General features: G+C 40.1%; 2 protein-coding genes across 6 annotated transcripts in view; both read left to right on the top strand.

The window, feature by feature from the left end:
• The window catches only part of acot7 (acyl-CoA thioesterase 7), a 51,360-nt gene extending 49,377 nt beyond the window's left edge, over positions 1-1,983 (top strand). For all 4 annotated transcript variants that reach the window (XM_003444783.5, XM_005478291.4, XM_005478290.4 and 1 more), the window contains one exon: positions 1,055-1,983. In XM_003444783.5, the coding sequence (XP_003444831.2) occupies positions 1,055-1,153 (99 nt within the window). In that variant the 3' untranslated portion in view covers positions 1,154-1,983. The remainder of the gene's footprint in view (positions 1-1,054) is intronic.
• Positions 1,984-7,280: 5,297 nt separating this feature from the next.
• The window catches only part of gpr153 (G protein-coupled receptor 153), a 31,767-nt gene continuing 23,926 nt past the window's right edge, over positions 7,281-15,121 (top strand). For both annotated transcript variants that reach the window (XM_003444868.5, XM_025901841.1), the window contains exon 1: positions 7,281-7,418. The gene's annotated coding sequence lies outside the window, so the exon portion shown is untranslated. The remainder of the gene's footprint in view (positions 7,419-15,121) is intronic.

The following is a 15,121-nucleotide window of genomic DNA, read 5'->3' as shown; positions in this document are numbered from 1 at the left end:
GTTTTGCACCCTGTTTGTGTGAGTGGCAGGTGCTCTTGAATCTGCCAACCACCTGGTGTGTATGCAGCAAAGAGCCTCCATCAGAACATGTCATTAGCTCTAGCGTTCACTTACAGTACGCTTTATATATGAAATACAAACATGTTCACGTACCCTGCTTTGTTACAGCGTTTTGAAGATAAGGAAAGGAGAAATCAGTCAGCACCTTCAAAGAAAGTGTGACATGATCACTGGTGGTGGTATTGTTGCAAATCATAAGGTTGGCCAACAGTCTATTTAAACTGTACAGAACATCAAGTGCTTACTCCTATAAACCAGCAGCCACATTTAGCTTCAAAACAAACAACTGCACAGAATTAAACAGTAAAAATGATTCATAACAGCTGTAAATCTATAGAGTGTCTCCAGATGCCTGCTACATCAATAATACTGCACTGGCACTGTGCATAGAACACACTATCATGGAAATGTGCGGTCAAGGTTGGTCAAGAGAAGGTTTGATGAGATGATGCCATGAGTTGAGAGGCTAACACTCACCACAAATTACAGGAATTGCCCTTTATGTACTTCTACTGCATTATTTACTTAATTATCAGGTTGTGTCTTACCTTGCGAGTAGCAGTTGTTACTATGACCAGAAAATGGATTCCTGGACAACCTGATCAGCTGACTCATCACCATTCTTCAGTCTTGCCATTAGTGTTGCATTAATATAAAATGTGTTGCTGGCGATAAATGCATTCACACACCTTTAAAATGCAGAAATTTCATATGTGGCAGTGTTCTGCGTATGTCACATGTGGTTTCACTCAACTTCACTTATATGTAGTCTTCTTCATATATTTTGTATATCATGCTGGGTCCTTACAAGCCTAGAGTCAGACTCATTTGTTCTATATTTCACCTAGAAGACGAATGGCAATTTCAGCAGCACTGTCAAGTCAATTAGATCAGAGCTTCATCCCCACGGTTAATATAATAATTAGAGGGGAAACATTCCTGTGTGTAGATGTGTCTGAAAACAAATATTTTTGTCTATTTTCTTTTCCTCTAGGTTGAAGGCGAGGATGAGCAGAGACGTTTCGACGAGGGGAAAGCACGTTACCTCCAAAATAAAGAGAAGAGACTGTCAGATAAGACGCGCAGGCAGTGACGCTGCCACTCAGAATTTAACACCTGCAGCGACAATACATTAACCCCACACAATATGTAGTGTGAAGGAAACAAAGTAAACATTTTCTGCTTTTTGATTATTGCTTTCTGTTGAACCTGAACCTGTGATTATTATTTTTCCTGTGCTACACCAAAGTATCCACATATATTGTATATGTATGTAAGAGTACATAATTTATTTTGGAGAGAATTTTAATGACGTATGAAGACTGTTTTTTTTTTGGATCGCTGTCTCCTGTCTCTGTGTAGAAGAGTACTATTTTGTTTGTGGAAGATCTGAAGACTTAATTATCATGTCAGTGTAAAGTGATAATCTGAGCACAAGGAAACTGATGAATAAGCGAGTGAGTAATAATGAATAAAAGATCCAAGTGCTAGTCTGGGGCTCTCGCCTTGTGTCCTTGCTAGTTTGATGATGGTGATGTCATTGTCTTGGGCATGCCTTGGCACAGAGGGCACACGCTATCCATCTTTTCAGCACTGTGTCTTTCACAGAGAAATCAGGGGAGCTTGGGGGTTTTGACTCAACTCGCATCTCTCCCACATCCCCCCTCCCACTTCCTCTCTGCTCTCACCCTGCTTTGCCTGTCTGTCACACTATGCCTTACCATACTCTCTTTTCCCTCTCCTCCTTACGACCTCTTCTCATCCAATTCCATTCTCCCATAATGTTGCTTTCTTGCTCCTGAGTTTCTCTTTGTTTACCTGTCTGTCTCCTTTGTTCCCTCTTGTACCCACATTGTTCTCTTTGTCTCCAGATGACATTTGAAGATTCGTCATTGTCTGATAAACAAACTGAACTGGAAAAAATGTCTCTATTAGTGTCTTTTCATGTGTCCTTTGTAAGTGCATGTGTGCACAAGGTAAAATCAGAAGGATAAATCGGGCCAGTGAGAAATCAATATTGCCATGGCCATGGCTATATGGCCATGCCAAGACTGAACCCTGCGATCATTAACTAGCCATAAATACCATGGTATTATATTTCATTTTTTTCTTTTGGATTTTATTTCACGTTAGACCAGAATCAGATTCATCAAGAGGTGTAGGCAAGGCTGCGCACTGGACGACAGGGACTAATTTCAGATCAAAACCAAAGTGAAACTGAAGATTATTAAAGTCCAATGCGGAAGCTCAGACAGAGACAAAAGTCTAAAGATTTGTAAGTTTTCTTTTCTTTAGACCTTTGTTCCTCCTCATACTGCTTTTCTGACATGGACAGAAAATGATTTGTCATTGGATCATGAAGGTTATTGTTATTTTTTTCCTCTGTCCCTCCAGCCAACAGAGTATGTGTGCTTTTCATTTCCCCCATGAAAATAAAGTTAGGCCCAAGCTGCACTGGGGGCTATATCTATTTTTAACCCTAGTTATGCAGAAGCGTCTTGTGAGAGGAGGCGAGCACAGGAAGGCAGAAAACGATACAGTGAGACAGTATGCATGTCATACGGTAAGACGAGACTTCTGAGAAATATGAACTCATGGAAAAGCATTCGCCATACGTACAGTATCATGACAATGACATTATCTGAAATAGATGTTTCTCTTTCAGCTAGCACCAACAGCAACAGGGTGCTTTTAATGAAGATAAATTCTGTCTGACTGACATAAACCTACAGTATATATTTAATATGTTAAAAACATGAATGAGGCTATATGCCAAACTTGTTTTCTCACTGAGAATTACAGAAACATTGAATGAAAGCCAAAATCTGATATCATATTTGCATGTCATATATAAATGAAAGCACAGCAGTGCTCTCACCGCTGTATCCCCGTGCAGAGGCTACTTAGATGAATGATCCTCTGGTGTGGCACAAGAACCATTAAGTACTTTGAGCAAAGGATAAATGATAAAGCGAGGTGGTGCTCAGAAGACTCTTGGCTTTATTGCTGAGTGGCCTCCTTTGCATTTTCTGCTCGTCGTGCTCACAGTTCAAGAATCTCTCGTCAGTCATTTTCTTGCAGCGAGGCCTTGATTTCACACGTGAGACAAAACTCTGTAACCTGAACAATGTGCATATTGCACTTCAGGGTCATGCTTGTAAATATGCCTGTCAATATTTGCATGAGACAACGTTTCTGCTAAGTTTGTTGGCAAAAGCTGCTGACGTGTAAGAACAAAAGACTTTAACAGCAAAATGTCTGAAAAAAACTCTTCCTTGGAACATTTTCAAAGAACTGAGTTATGAGCATTACATTCAACCATCCTGTGTAATCTGGGCTTGGAGCCAACAGGGCTTTCCTTGCGGAGGAGTAGGTGATGGATCATGCTTTGTCTAGCTTGGAACCTCCCTTTTTTGTTTTTACAGCCACAGTGGACCTTTTGGGGTACAACTAAATTTGGCTACCTTTGAGTGTAAGGCACACAAACTTTGACGCACAGAGTGGTGGCCAGCCTGGAAAAGTTGAGAGAGCACATCGATAGGACATTGAAAACAGCATTAAGTATTAAAAAGATGCTGTGCCTGTGCCTACATATCTTGGAGCTGATGGTGGTAGTTGGGGCAGCCCAGTGACACTGAAGCCAGTGGGCGGGAATGCCTTCTGTTACTTTTTACTTCCAGGTCACCTAGCATCACACAAACTCAAGCTCCCTTGCCATGTCCAGTACTGATGATGGGTTTACTTGAGTCTAAAACAGCATCAGTAACAGGTTACACCTGCATGCATCTTCACACCAAGTAACAAATTCCAGATTTTGTTACAGAAATCAAATCACAAATTATTCAAACTAAGCCTGATTTGTTTTCCAAAAGCCAACAGCCTAGCATTAATTGATGCCCATTGTAGTGTTTATAAATGGGTTGCTAATTCATGCACCCATTGAATCAGTCCTGACTCATTTTACCCTGACAAGTTAATAATGAACATACCAAAGAGTCTGTGAAGTAAAGGTAGATTTGGGTGTGCTCCAGCTGAGCCACGCTGTTCAAATGTAACACTGTTGTTCTCTAAAATTATGCTTTGGACACATTTGTTAATCAAATTGTGCCATTTACTTTAAAAGTGCACATGCCATCTCATTTTGTTCATTTCCTCTTCTTTGTTCTCTGTGTTTTTGCACACACACACATACTGGTTGCATGCATGCACGCACACACACATAGATATCTGTTGTGGTCTCTATTGTATCCTTTAGTTGTTTCTAATGTTATTTTCAAGTCACTTGTGTGCTTTCCTGTAGTTTCCTCTGTTCCCTGTCTTTTTGTTTCAGTTACTGCCTGTCTTATTATCAAGATTTGCTCCCCCCTGTATCCAAGCAGGATTGAAACCAGAGTTTAGACATAAGTGAGGTACACCATTTTTTTCTTTAATGCATCATATTTAAGATGCAGCACCTGAAGCCATAATATTGTAGAATTCCCAGGTTTTTTAGCCAAAAACCACCCAGAGCCACATACTGATTATCTGTTTTTGCTTCCTTTTCTTCATGTGACTGTGTGCCCTGCTCTCGCTAATGTCACCTGTGTCCAGTCAGAACAGTATGCACATAGTTTTGCCTCTTTGCTCATCTGTTTATCTTCTGTTTGACCTTCCGTGTACTTCCTCTGTTTTTAGAAAAGGATTAGAATGGTCTTGGAAGTTTGTATCAGCTTCCATTAAGCTCACTTGTAGTTAGATCTGTCTGTGATGTATCTATTCAGCTCTTCTCTCCCATGAATCATAACACAATCAGCTTCTCTTCTTTTATCGCGTTTCCATCTTCTCCAGGTGTTTTTCATCAAATGTGCCTTTTCTTCTGCTACTGCTGTTTGAAGTTTTGAGAAAGCCTAACGTAGACAAGGAGACTCAGTAAATGTAGAATCATCCCCTTACCAGACCTTTACAAAGTAAAACATGTACACAATGCAGTGCTGTAGTGTTTACACAGTCATAGTTCTTTAGTCTTTATCTACGCACTGTGTGCAAACGTTTTATGAGCTGTAAATGAACCGATTTAGCTGTAACTTTCTTTCTTTCTTTCTTTCTTTTACCTGGTCAAGAAATGCAGTCAAAGCAGTTTTTATATTCAAAGGTTCACCGTGAAATGGTGAAATTCAATTTGCTTTGAATAGCAAATGGTTGTTGCCTATTCCAACTTGAATAGATGAATGAATAGTTTCAACTTGGAATAGGCTGCTTAAATTACCTTCAGTTCTAGTTAAGGAATTCAGCCACATCTCTAGAAACAGCTAGTAAAATCCAACATGGTGAGCAACATGAGCGCTCAGTCAGCCAGGCAGGCTTATATAAAATCTCCAGTTTATCCCAGTAAAATCGAGTTATTTTTGTGATGATTTTCTGGATCATAGTCTCTTAAAACCTGGTGCTTTAAACAGCAACCATGATCTGCAACAGTAGCACTGAAACTAGTGAAAAAAATTGTAGCAAAAACTAATTATATAGCTAAGTTGTGTAAAATTAACATTTTGGCAAGCTTAGCTACTGCTCTTCTAAAATAAAATGTTTTAATTTTCCAATGCCTCAATGAGCATTATATCATACAGTAGCGCAGGAAGCAAGACAGGCCAAGCGTTTTTCTGCATGATAAATTGCAGTTGTCAGTCTTTTTGATTACTCACTCTTATGATTTGCTTGTACGGACATACTTGTCATACAGAAGTACAACATGAGGATTTACATATTGACGTATATAGTTGCAGCTCTACCAAAAGATAATACTTTATTCACCGGGAATACAGGTCAAATAAATATAACTATATATATATTATATTCTTATTTAAACTCTTTTATGGGAATTTTATGAAATTCTCGATTGAGGAAAAAAATACACTACAGCTGCAAGGATTACATTTTAATTTAGCAGATCATAGTGCAACAGAAACAACACAGTCTGGATAATAAATCTGAGAAATGTTAGCTATTTGATGGAGTATGTGCTTGTGCAAAGGCAAGACTAAGAAAAGGAAAGCTGGTCCAAAATAAATACTCCAAATACAACATGGCTACCTTTAACAATGAACTACCAGTTTAAAATATGACTATATTGTGAGCCATATACATGTAGATGCTCTAAGTGGTGACTGGATCAGCTGTGAAGAAATCCTGACTCAGTGTCTGGAGAAGCTTTTTTTAAAAGGTACTTCATCACTGAACAGTCTGGCTGTGCCCTGCACGGGCAGCTCCCAGGTGTGGTTTTGTGTATCTGTTTTAATGAATGGGAAGCTGGGAGGCTGTGCACTGTTTTTCAAACCATCCGGCGAATAAATGAAAAATAATCTTTATACTACTGGCAAAAACCAAGGCAACGGGGACCTCTGTGTCTCTTCTCTCATGTAGGGCCTATCAGTTTTCTCACTGGGTACAATCTTCACCCTGCGGGAGGAAAGCCGCTCTTACAGAATCATCCAAGGAAGGAGGCTTACGTAACAAGTCGTATAATGTCAATTAAAAGACCCATTTAAAAAGGAGCATGAATGGCACGAAGAAAAAAAAAAAGAGCATCAGCGCGATATAAATAACAGAAGAGCCAGCTGAAAAGTGTTAAGAATGACGACATTTATTAGATTTCGTGCATGTTTTCACACTCAACTGTAGTAAGCTATTAAAACAATGCCCTGTTTTCTCTTTGCAGTGCATCAGATCTTTATTTTAACTCATTCAAATGAGACCTTTGACGAAAGTAAGCTCTTGATGTTCATTCAGAGGTTGCAGGGCCTGTAAAAAAATCAAAGAAAATGTTCAGCACGCAACAGCAGCTCTGCTCTGGTAAAATACCGACCTATTTTTCCATGAATTATTTCTTATTGCGGTTCACTCCCACGACCACGGAGCGTCTGCACGAGAACGAGCCTACACTGTCGGGAGCGCGCAGCAGTCATGCCTCATCCGTCGCTCGCCTCGTCAGTGTTGGAAAACAGAAGAAGAATTTTGCCTTTCAGCTAAAATAAACCGTTTTATTTTTGTTCTCGTGCTATCGCTCGACCGCCCGCTTCGTGGAAAAGAAAGTGACATATTTTGCCAAACTACTCGATAATTTATCTCCCCCCCTCCACAGTCAACGAGACAAAAGAGGGCAATAAGATAAAAGAGGAGTGCAGCTGTGGTGATGTGCCGTTTCGGGTTCTCATCCTTCATTTCGCAGGTCATTCCTCTAACCTGATGCTGTTGACACTCCCGACGCTGTTCAGTTCAGGGATGGAAATGCTTTGGAAGCCACTTCAACGGACCTGAAGCCATGAACGACAGTCTTCATCCCCCGGAAACAACGAGCAGTCAGGAGCCTCAACATCTCGTGAAAGGTAAGCCAAGACCCGCACAGCTGGTTATAATTACGTCAGACTCGCCGGTGATTAGCTTAGGTGTAAAAAACCAAACAAAAACCAAACCAAACAAAAAACAAGGAGAACAACAGAGCTCCATCCAAACAGGTGGTGTCCTGCAGCAGGAACAGGTGATACTAAAAAGTGTATTTCTGGATTTATGAATCGAAACGTGACATTCCTGTGGACCCACAGTACAGAACTGACCTATATATCGAGGATTTTATTGATATTAAAACGCTTGAAAGACAAATGCGGATGGAGAAGTGGCCTAATTGAAAGATGGAATGGCAATTATTACGCTGGCTACTGTCAACTATTATACAGCACACTAACTTAACAGAGCGAGCAGCTTTTAGGCCTACAATAAATCTATGTGATGTAAGTGTGGTAATTAGTGCACACTGGCGCTGATTGACAAGAAACGCATCAGTAAAAGGGACAGTAACCTAGATACAGTACTTGTGCAGACACAAGGTTGAACTTAAACAATACTGAACCCTGGTTTTCACACGTAGGCCTGCAGAGAGCATGTAAACTTAGGCAATTTTTAAAATGTTCTGTGCGAAATTAACACACTTTAAGCTGTGCTCTACATGTCTGCTTTTTGTTTTAATTTGTGAAATCTTATGCATTTCGTGTGCTTTTACAGACATTTTTTTTTTTAAATAAAAGCTGTATATAAGTATACAGTGTATATACTGTATATATACATGGATTTACTGGTTTCCAAACCTAAAAAATAAGCCTAAATAATATTTATTGTTTTTTGTGTTTGTGAGACATAGTGTTGTGACACAGTGGCTCAACTAAGTAAAAGTAATTACTGCTCTACCACTATGATACCTGATTTATATTGTTATTTTCCTCCCAAGTCATTTATTCAACACATTTATATAATTAAGCTTTCAGACAAAAAACCCTACACTTTCTTCTTTTTCATAAGATTCTTACCAGAGCCATAACTTTTAACAAATGTGGCCCTGTACTTTAAACATGTGCAGTCCAATATATATATTAAATATACAACAGCATTACCAGTGTATTTTCGCTCTAGCCCCTTATATTGAGAGAGAATTGGCAGGAATCTGATGACATTCTTTCAAATGCTATTTTAATACACTAACCAAACGAGAGAATTATTAACTGAGGAGCTATTGAATGCTGTCAAAGGTCAGAAAGTGGCCATGCAAGCCAATGATCACTTTTACTGCCCAGAGAAACTGCTGTAGCCTGCATGTGACAGTTACTTCTACACCACAAAACCTCACAACAGATCTCAGTGTTTCGCAGGGCATGTGTGACATTTTGTTTGTCACACGTTCGGCTCTGTCATTTTGTGACCGCGCTAGCCCGTGTTCACACTATTCTATTTTTTACTCGCCCACAACACTTTGACCGCCTTTCTCCACACCATTATATGGTAATGTAACGTCGTGATTAATGGTAATGACGATAGCGTGTAACAGTTATGATCTTTTCTTGCTGCTTAATTTTGCTTATACAAGTGTAATGCGTAGCTTTAATCTACCACCTGATTCACTTAAACTGCCACAGATGCCTGTTTTCAAGAAAAACACTAGTTCTGCTGCCATATGGTGCCCAGTGATCCTGCTCCAGTCATAGCTGGAGGTAGCTTAACATAAACTGGAAGAAAGCCTCAAGGGTTGCATTTGTAATGGAAAATTCAGCTCCTTACTCTGTGACAAGCTGGCCACCCAGCTAAGACCAGTATTCACAAGTGTCTCAGGAACATCAAACAGCACACCGGAGTAATCTTTTATCACACTGGTGTGCTGTTTCAGTCTCGGAAGCTTACTTTTTGTATTGACTCCATGTCGTTTTGAAGAATCTAGTGTCAAGCTTGAGTTGAATAGATGGTCATAAGAAAGAGAAAATGGCACATCTTCTATTCTGTCCTTGTTTTGACCATTTTCTAAATGCAAGCAAAGTGGTCTCAACTGGCTTAATCCTCGTAAATCAGTTTTATTCGCTGAATACAAATAACTTAAACTGAATACAAATAAAGTTCTTTATTCATACCCACCCCACACAATGCAACCAAAAACCACAGTGGTCTAATTCTATTGATTAGTCCACTTTTATTGATTTTTCTTTAATAGATACATGATCTTAGCTTAACTTGGCAGGAGGTTCAAAGGTCAAGGGCACAAAGCACCTCTGGGCCTTTCTATTTTCTGCTGACTGGAGCTGGCAGCCTTTCACTGGCTTGGTTTAGAGACTTCATGCGAAGAGGGCTGGCACAGTGGCTAGAATCTGGTTAGAGAGCCGGCTGCCAACTAGCTCTGCCACCCTGCTGTGCATTAGTGAAATGCTGTGATTAAGTGGAAGGGGTATGTGCTTACAACGTGTTATCATCGTTGTTTCAGTGCTTGAGTCTATGCTTACTTGCATATTTCTTGTCTGTAGTTTTGCCTGTAAGTAACTTCAGACTGACAGCACCTATGGAGTGTTGCTGACTACAGGATTTTGTACAGATATTTGGCTTCAAACTGTTTTTCATACATACTAGGGAAGCTGTGACTCAAGAGGTAATACAGACCTGGAGTATCCTTAGTTAAGACTGCGAACCCCAAGTTTCCACCTTTCGTATGTGTGAGAGCGTTTGTGTAAATGGGTGTAAATCTTGATTCTGAGTTCCACATGGAATCTATGTCCTAATTTATGTAGCAACCGGAAAATCTTTTTATCGCTGCACCGCAACCTTAAATTTACCTGCTTCAGCCTTTAAAAAACTGTGATATATTTAGAATGAGACTCAAGTCTTAATTACTTCCGTATATCTAAATGAGTATAGTCTTTTAAAAACATATTTTTTAAATGTAGATTTCAATTTATGATGTATGTCTTTCATATATCTGTCTGTCTGTCTGGATGGATATTAATAATGAAGTTGTTATGCAGCATGTAAAGAAAGACATTCAGTCTGGTGCCTAACGTGATAGCGCTTATCTCATAAAGACATAATGGCTTGTCAGATGTTGTTAGCTAATGGCTGCCATGTAAATGAAAACAGCTGGTTACTGTGGTCAAAGGGTTTTGACTGTGGTGAGAAAGCTATACACTCAGAAAACACTTCATTAGGTACACTTTGCTAGTACTGGGTTTGACTGGTCTGCTGGTGACTGTGGAGGCCATTTTAGTAAAGTGAATGTCGTTCTTGTCATGTTCAAGAAACCAGGTTGATTTGATTTGAACTCAATAACATGGCATGCTATCTTGTTGAATGCAGTCATTAGAAGCTGGGTTCACTGTGATCATAACGCGATCAGAAACAATACTCAGATAGGTTGTCACACTAAAACAAGTTGATACCAGTACCCAAAGTTTACCAAGAAAATATCTTCCACATCATTACACCACTGCAAGCAGCCTTAATCACTGATTCAACGATCCTACCATACAAATGTTACAGCAACACACTGGCCACCTTTCCATGCACCGTTATATGGTAGTTGATGCGTTCATTATTGATATTGATCTTTACTATTATGATATTTTTTAGATGCTTAAGTTTGCTTATACACATTTAAAACTGATAATGTGATGCATGGCTTTAATCTACTACCTGACTAGCTTAAACTGCGGTAGATGCCTGTTTTCAAGAAAAACACTAGTTCTGCTGCCATATGGTGCCCAGTGATCCTGCTCCAGTCATAGCTGGAGGTAGCTTAACATAAACAGGAAGAAAGCCTCAAGGGTTGTATTTGTAATGGAAAATTCAGCTCCTTACTCTGTGACAAGCTGGCCACCCAGCTAAGACCAGTACTCACAAGTGTCTCAGGAACATCAAACAGCACACCAGCGTGATCTTTTATCATGCTGGTGTGCTGACACAGGCAACATTTTTCCATGTTTTTCTATTGTCCAATTTTTTGAGCCCTTGCTCAGTTTCCTGTTGTCAGCAAATAGAAGTGGCACTTTGTCTGTTCTGCTGCTGTAGCCCAGCTGTTTCAAGGTTTGACACGTTGTGTGTTCAGAGACAGTCTTCTGCATACCTCTCTTGTAACGAGTAGTTGAGTTAGTGTTGCCTTCCAACCAGCTCAAAGCTGTCTGGCCACTGTCCTTTAACCTCTGGCATCAACAAGGTATTTTCCCTTGGAGAACTGCCAATCACTGGATATTGTCTCTTTTCGAACCATACTCTGTAAACCATGGAGATGGTTGTGAAGGGAAATCCAAGTAGATCAACAATTTCTGAAGCTGCTTTAAAATGTTTCTAACAGTCAGTTATGCTTTCTCCTTTGGTTGGGATGTGAACGCACTGTTAAAGTAAGTACTCCTGTAATGGCTTTTAGCAATTTTTCTGTTGTCTCCATTATCTGTATTTGTGCATTGCCACACTCAGTACAAAGCATATTGACCAGGCCAGTTATGACTAGGCTCTCTTATAAAGGTAAAACAAGAGGTACAGAGAGATTACAAATTTTAGCCTCTTTCTAAACACAGAAACTCTCTCCTCACCTTCACTGATTTTCAAAATTTAGCTTCTGGCTGCCCCATAAAACTTCCATTCAGTCTTATAGGCATTAGGCATCAATAGGCATTCCTGTCAGCTTTGTCACATTTAATAAACATCATACTTCATGTGCCTTCCTCTGAGGAGCTTTGAGAACTTCTGCAAGTTGTCTTGTGACACATTGTTCTTATACTTTGCTAAAAATAATATGATAAAAATCCCCCTGATTTTATCTATCTACCTACTCAAGTCTTAATTACTTACATATATCTAAAGTAGTATATTCCCAGATGCCTTAACGCCCACTCACATCCTGGGCCATCTGACCTCAGGAAATCACATGATAGGGTGGGGCCAGGTTTCACAATGAGCTCACCTGAAACCCTGGCTGATTAGGACCCCCACCCGCTTTCACACCTTGGCTCATGTGATTAGGTAGAGGATTATCAGGGGGTCCTTTGTCCCTCTTTGGGGGGATACTCCCACTGGGAGTACAGTCAACTTCAGGGCCTGGTACGGTCCAATTCTTTATGCTGGAGACCAGTTCTTGGATGTCTGCCACTGTGATGGTTACTGGTCCCTGTTCAGGGAGGTTGCTGTGGTCTGCTCTTAGATCCACTAGTCACTGAGCTTTGCCGTTATGGGTTGCGTCCTTCTCCCTTTCAGTGCTTCTCTATCTACAGCCTTGGTGGTACAGTTCTTATGTTGTTCCCTTGCTACCAAGAGCACACCTTGGATGATTCAGTAGAGTACAGCTAGTTTATTCTGCCTTCTATCTCTCTGGCTCTTCAAGTGGCTGGCCAAGGCTGTGAGTCTTTGTTTAGAAGTTTCCGAGGCCTCAGGCATGGACAGCTTGCTGTACATCTTAGCATCTGCATCTTTCTCCAGCTTCAATAGTTGGCTAACTTCCCTCCATGCTACCTTGATGTTGGCCTCTTGTCTCCTTCTCCATGGAGCAGATGACTTCTAGTAGACCTTCAGAGGGTACTTCACTTAATTTTGGTAACCGGCTCCGGAGGTTCCAGGTTTCCAGCTTTGCTATCATCCACCATGACCTGACTTCCTGGCTCCCCCTTGCTATAGCATTTGTGTTGTACCTCATCGATCTCCAGTTGTGATAGCAGTTTGTTCTTCTGAATGTTGGAACACTGAGCTACTAGTTCTTTCACCATGAGTGTGGATGCTGGGTATTGAAGATTCCAGAGGTTTCACATTCTCTTCATGTAACCTCTTCCACTGGGGTTACTTGCCATAGTAGCATTCCAACAACACTCTGTTCTCATCTCTTCCCCACTTATACCTTCTTGTTCCAGTAGCCCACTTCTCATCAGTGTGTCCTGGTTCCTCAACAGCTGATGTACATATTTATAGGATTGGGCAGCTCAAAGTTTTTTCTGGTAAAAAAAACTCTTTGGGAAAAAAATATAATTGGGGGTGGGGGTAATTTTGCTACATTACTCTCCTTCCAAGCTTCCTTAGATTGGGAGTCATTTTTTTAGTATTCAGCTACACAAATATAAAAAGTTATTTCCTCAAATGTTTTTGCATTCATGAAGTCCAGCACATTTCCACTTCCATGTTTTATGGTTGTTATCCTGCACTCACTGTGGCAGTCTTGCTCAGGTCCATGGCAAACATGCTGATTTGCATATAAACACATTGATTTTGGTTTCATTTGACCAAAAATGTGGTTTGAATACTCATTCACACCTTTTCTTTTTGTTTGGCAAAGTTTAATCATGTATATTTGTGAACAGTCATTTTCTTTTTGGATGTCGTCCGCAGCCATGACTTCATGAATGTGTGCTTTGCATTGTCTGAGCCATTTCTAAAACATCAGTTTCCAGTTGTGCCAAAATAGAAGAGCTTATCCATGTGCTATAGTGAATTCAGCTTGGTGATTAGAATGGCCATGTACATTCTGTTACTGGGATATGGATCTTCCTTTACCAGTGCTACCCAGTTTTGCTATGTTTCATCTTATATTTAATAGCCTAATGATACTCTTACCCTCTCCCTCGGTTATGAGGTCTTGGAGTCATGTTTCCAATTTGTTTCCTTGTGGAGACTGGATTTGACATAAACCAAGACAACCTGCCTAAAAGCTTTGTTTTATTGTGTCTTATCAGTTGTTGAATATATTCTGAAATTATATTTCTCCAGGTTGAATTGCAGACATATTTAATAATAAATGTATTCAATACTAAATAGTGACACTTACAGTATAAATAAATCATATTTTGGAATGATATGAGAGTAGTGTAGATAGGTATCTACCATAATTTAGGTAGGTTTATTCATTTATAATGCATAAATGCATTAATGGAAATTAATGTGTCTTTATGAAGCATAACATTATGACGACTGACAAGTAAAGTGAAAAACACTGATTGTCTCTTCATCATGGCACCTAAGCATACTATCAAGTGATACAGTATGTTATCCTCAAAGCTGATGTGTTGGACAAGTTTTTAGTGAGTTTGACAAGGATCAGATTGTGATGACTGGGACAGAGCATCTCCAAAACTGCTGTTCATTTGTGGTGTTTCCAGTCTGCAGTGGTCAGTATCTATCAAAAGTGGTCCAAGGAAGGAACAAGTGAACCAGTGACATGATCATGAAAGGCCAAGGCTCATTGATGCATATGGGGAACAAAGGCTGGCCCATGTGGTCCAATCCAACAGAGGAGCTACTGTAACTCAAATTGCCCTACAAAAAGTTCATGCTGGTTCTAATGGAAAGTTTTCTGAATACACAATACATCGCAGTTTGTTGTGTATGATGCTGCATAGCCTACTGCAGGAAAATCATTCCTGCTGACTTTAATTTCAAAGTAAAGGAGCTGTAATCTATAAGCATCATTGATGTAATATTAAATCGTGAGGGTGGCAGTGCACTGGGTAGAGCAGGACTGTCTAACAGAGCAAAATGTTTTCCTCTCTGATGGCTCCAGGGGTGAATGGCTGGTCCGGCAGTAGGACCCCATGCATCACACCTGTCAGCAGGGAGCTTTTAAAAGTGGTCCACTCCCTGGTTTATGTGAAGCTGAGAGATATGGGTCAGCATCACACATGTATGCCAGCTCTCAGTTTACACTGCACACACTGACATTGTGCCGATGAGCATGGTTAGATGCATCCTTGAAAATCATCATGTTCCTTGGAACAGTTTTCTATGTAATTACTCGTCTGATCTCATTTAG

This window comes from Oreochromis niloticus, linkage group LG20, assembly GCF_001858045.2.
Source record: "Oreochromis niloticus isolate F11D_XX linkage group LG20, O_niloticus_UMD_NMBU, whole genome shotgun sequence".
Lineage (NCBI taxonomy): Eukaryota > Metazoa > Chordata > Actinopteri > Cichliformes > Cichlidae > Oreochromis > Oreochromis niloticus.
The sequence above is the reverse complement of the archived record's forward strand: the minus strand, read 5'-3'. Positions and strand labels throughout refer to the sequence as shown.